We start from the raw sequence: 5,247 nt of genomic DNA, 5'->3' as shown, positions 1-5,247 counted from the left end.
AATTATTCACATTAAAAGTAATTATCATGTCATTACCAACACTTTAATCCCTTTTTTCTTCAAATATGTTTTTGTCTCCATTTCAATAATTAAATTGGCCGTTAAGGCGTTAACCACTTTTTTCCTTTGAAATTAAGCTTGGAAGACTAAACTATTGTGTAAAAATACATGTTTTTTTTAAGCTTCTGAATGTGTAGAAGTTAAAACTCATTTTAATATTATCGTGGCATGTCCCATGGGCCATGGCGGCAACCCAATTGGTGAAGTAATTGTTGTCTTTCAAAGTACTCAACCTGCCATGGTAGGGTGCCAATTGGGTGGGTTGAGTCAAATTTGAACGGGTCATAATGAATTAAAATAACAATCGGGTCAAGACCCAATTCAGTCTAAATTTGTTTGGGTCAAAATGGGTTAGGTAATGGATTACATTACGGGTCAAGACCCAACTCAACTCGTTTTTACTAAGCTTAATTGTTTCATTTGTTCTTTTAAACTATTTTAGTACCTAATAAAATTATATTTTTTTTCTTTATTATGACTTTATACAACATATCAAATTGAAAAAAAGTTTAAAAAAAACATTTTGACAAGATTTTTCATGAGTCAATTCGAATTACAAATCAACCCAATTTTTAATGGATTGAAATATGTTGAGCTAATGAATTAGCGGATCAATAACCCGTCCAATCTTACCCTATTGTATGGCCACAAGCATTTAGCCACGTTTTTGAATTTCCATTAAAGTAAACGAAACCTTTTAAAGAGAAAAGTGAGGCCACCTAAGCTCTACCCAACTAATTTGGAGTCTTTGGACATTCTTCACCCTATTAGTATATATATATATGTACTCCTCTGTTGCAGCTCCAAAACAAACATTACATTACACTTTCTAAAGCTCTTACATTTACAACCAACTTTCGTCTTCTGAAATGGATTGGACTAGAGGCCAGACCATTGGCCATGGATCCACTGCCGCTGTCTCCGTCGCTAAGTCACGTTTCTCCGATGAGGTCTTTGCTGTCAAGTCAGTGGAGCTATCCCAGTCGCAGTTATTACAAAAGGAGCAGAAAATTCTGTCCCAATTGAGCTCCTCTTATGTAGTTAGCTACAAGGGGTATGATGTTACAAAAGAGAATGACAAACTCATGTTTAATCTTATGATGGAGTATATGCCGGATGGTACACTTTCCGATGAAATTCGGAAACAGGGTGGTCGGATCAATGAGCCGTTGATCGGGTATTATACGAAGCAAATTTTAAAAGGACTAGAATACCTACATTCAGGTGGCATAGCACATTGTGATATTAAGGGGCAGAATATTTTGTTAGGTAAAACCGGTGCCAAAATTGCTGATTTTGGGTGTGCCAGGTGGATTGATCCGGCAGAGAGGGATGGCGGCGCAGAGCCAATTGGAGGAACACCGATGTTCATGGCACCAGAGGTGGCGCGTGGGGAAGAACAGGGGTGTCCTGCAGATATTTGGGGATTGGGATGTACAATTATTGAAATGGTCACTGGTGGATCACCATGGACTAATGTGACAAATGCAGCTTCATTGCTTTACAAAATTGCATTTTCAGGGCAATCCCCTGAAATCCCAAAATTCTTGTCCTTACAAGCAAGGGATTTCTTAAGCAAATGCTTAAGAAGAGATCCAAAAGAAAGATGGATAGCTAAACAACTCCTCAAACATACATTTCTTGAAGAATTCAATTTGAATTCGAATTCAAATCAGAATTTTGTGACGAGTTCTCCAACAAGCATTCTTGATCAAGACATATGGAATTCCGTGGAGGAATCAGAAACTACAATATTACAAACAGGTAGCTCTCCCCTGCAAAGGGTAAGAGAATTGTGTTCGAATTCAGGAGAATTAAATTGGAGATGGAATGATGATGAGAGATGGATCACAATTAGAAGCAGCAACAGATGAAACAATTACAGTGAACAAACTCTTGCCGTACAATACAGCAGAAGGCGATGAAGAAAGTGACACATTGAACCTCTTAAGAATTCGAGGCAGAGAATGGTTGTGAATTCACTATTGAGGGTCGACCCGAATTCAGTGGAGATAGGACCATGAAAACTGACATTTCTCCCTTCTCATGACGATTAACGATCATTTTTGAGTTTAACTAATATGCACTGATAATGTAAATTGCAAAATGCTTTCATATTTGTATGACCATTTGTGAAAATAACCAAACTTCAAAGTAAACAATTGTTTTTTATCGTAACACATAAATAGTAAAAGAAAAGGGTCTTAAACCTCACAAAAAAAAAAAAAAAAAACAATTTTTTTATTGAATAGTAGACATAGATTTGGTGGTCTGGCGCACCCAGCCCCACATCTTCATAGAAAAAAAAAAAAGGTCCCATAAAGATTATCTATAAGATTTCTTGGGGCAAATATATATTATATTACCACTAAATTATTTAAACTGTCTGGCAAGATGTTATAATCACACTGAAGATCCTTAAAGAGTTTACAATCTAATCCTTAATAGCTATTTTTCAACATAATTTCAAAAATTCATATGTAAACTTGCAACAATAATATTATACTCAACGTAACTGTATTAGTGGAAATTGCAAAGAATAAAATATATATATACCTTATTCCTACTTTTATAAGATAACAATGTTATTTCCACTACTAAAAATAACTAGATTTAACAACTGACAAATTCTGTAGCTAAACAACAAAATTTATCACTAGTCCTACTTAGCAATAGATTTTTGTTAGAGGAGCAAAATAACGACGAACCAACAACAAAATTCATAGCTAATTTTAATTTTTTAAAGCAGTGCCTCAATAGACTCTCAATTCAACTCCAAAGCAAACTTCAATTGAAGAAATGACTTCGTTAAAAAATGTCAAATACTTCTCCTATAAAAAGAAGATAAGTACATATGTCAAAGGCTGACCAAATTCAAAGTCCATCAAAAGGGGAAATACCTAATAACAAAAAGTAAGAAAGCAACATGTGTATAAAATACCACAAAATAAGTCCTAATTTAATCGTCAACAAATTATCTGTACGCAAAATCAAAAGTTTTAACCCAATCCAATCTACCATACCCAACTTCCACACGTATGACCAACCTGGATTGGTGTAGTGGTGAGATTGCTTCACCCAAGAGATCTCGAATTTAAGTCCTAGGTATGGATTTTTTTTCCGTTGGAAGCGTCACCCCAGAATTAGCCCTACAATACGCAATTTGAATTTAATCGAAGTTCCTAGGCAGACTTCAAACACCGACTAAGGAAATTTACACGTATGCTCTTTGCCAACTTAAAATATAATTTGGTAGCTGTGTCTATTTTATTTGCCAAATAACAGTGATGTTAGAGTCATTGCCCACAAAATTGTCAACCACACAATGGCTAAGCTAAAGACAAGACCACGTTACATTTTATTACAATATGAAAAGGTTTCTAAACCTTTCTAAGTGATATAAGGAAAAAAAAATGAATGGCTAAATATATTCCTTAAGTCGTTATGAAAATCGATTAATGTAAATTCACGTAAACAAGATCACTATGAAAGGAGGAGAGCGAGACAGTTACTCTCTCCAAAGATTACTATAATCTTAAAGCTCGTAGCTCAAAACTCTAACGAAGAATGAAAAGGTATTTATTACTTCACCCCTCGTACTTAGCAGTATCATATGATTGGGAATTAAGTGCAAGTACAAACGTGAGTACATGCCCAACTCAATGTCTAGCTGTCCCTGTAACGCAAATTTAGTTTGTCCACTTATTAAATGCATTCTTCTACAAAGTGGGATCATTTATAAATCATACCACACACAAAATCTCCAATTAACAATCCACACTTGGCTGTGTGGCTGAATCTTTTTTCAAAATAATTTTTTTATATGTTCAAATAAAGATCATGAAAGCCAACAATAAAACAACACAACACCCACTTGCACGTCATCAATTACAATTGCTTGCAGGCAACCAACTCCTGTCTATCATCTTCCCATGTTGCATTGCACTTAATTTCTATATCCTCACAGGATAAAATAAAATAATTCTATGCAAAACAAAGCAAAACATGCATAATTAAATCAATAAGGATTGTGGTATAATAATAAATACTTTTTCATACTTAATCTGAGTTTTCCAATTCGATTTGGGTCCCCTTGGGTATGTATTTGCTTTTGTTAGGGAGCGTTTTATCATTAATGTAACACTTTTCAGCGCGAATTCAAATTTAGTCTGACTTCAATACGAATACTGAACAACAAATAAAAAATAATAATAATAATAATAAAAAGGACATTCAAAATTTAGCAAATAGTAAACTTTAGTAAGAAAGGGCGTAAAATGCAACAGGACAAATAAAAGAGACAGAATAATTTATTTTTAATGAGATAATTTGTAATCATAAGAATATTTAAAATAAAGTCTTTTTTTGTCGTATCAATACCACCACGTAAATTAGGAGGAGGGAGTAAGTTTTTTGACGTGAGAAACTCAAATTCAGCAAAAGAAAAGAAAATAATAATTGTGTAAGTTTACTTATTTATTTTTTTTGGTCAGAATAAGTTTACTTATTTAAGAAGTAATCAATTTCCCCCTTTTTGGTTCCTTTTCAGACAATTTATTTCCATACAAAATAAACTGTGTTAATTTTGTAAATATCCATTAAACACTTGTCACTCGACGAATGATTAATTAGCCTTATCCAACTTTCCTCATTAAGAAAATAATTAATTAAGGAGCTTAACTAGTTCAAATTAAAGCTGCTTAAATTGAAAATACCGTTTAGCTGAAATAACACCTCTTAAGTCATTAGCTAATTGACACGCCACGCCTCATAGCATTTAGATGGGAGTATAATTAAATACTTGCAGTAATATTGAAAATATATTCATCCCTTTCATATTACTTTGACCTATGTTAATATGGTATATCCTTTAAAAAAAATTTGATTAAAGGTTTATTTATCAAATTAATCTTATTAATGATATTTTGAAATTTTAAATTTGACTATTACTACTTTATGTAATTATTTAATATTAAGTGGAACATGATTTTAAAATCTTTTTATTTTGTTGCTAAAATGAACAAATAAAAAAATATTTATTTTTAATAAATGAGTCAAGTAAAATGAAACGGACCAGGAATACATTCTTAATTTGGTTGTCTAAAGTAGCCAACTTCCTTAATGCATAACCAGTTGGACATGACATTTAATCTGTAGATTCTTTTTGGACAAAGGGGTTATAATAAT

General features: G+C 33.0%; 1 protein-coding gene across 1 annotated transcript; it reads left to right on the top strand.

Annotated features, from left to right (window-relative positions):
• The first annotated feature begins 896 nt into the window (after nucleotides 1–896).
• On the top strand, nucleotides 897–2,195 carry LOC102581172 (mitogen-activated protein kinase kinase kinase A-like). Its single transcript, XM_006364098.2, has one exon. The coding sequence runs from the start codon at nucleotides 930–932 to the stop codon at nucleotides 1,932–1,934; it is 1,005 nt and encodes a 334-aa protein (XP_006364160.1). The 5' UTR covers nucleotides 897–929; the 3' UTR covers nucleotides 1,935–2,195.
• Nucleotides 2,196–5,247: the final 3,052 nt, after the last annotated feature.

Source organism: Solanum tuberosum, unplaced genomic scaffold (assembly GCF_000226075.1).
Source record: "Solanum tuberosum cultivar DM 1-3 516 R44 unplaced genomic scaffold, SolTub_3.0 scf00468, whole genome shotgun sequence".
Taxonomy (NCBI): Eukaryota; Viridiplantae; Streptophyta; class Magnoliopsida; order Solanales; family Solanaceae; genus Solanum; species Solanum tuberosum.
The sequence above is the reverse complement of the archived record's forward strand: the minus strand, read 5'-3'. Positions and strand labels throughout refer to the sequence as shown.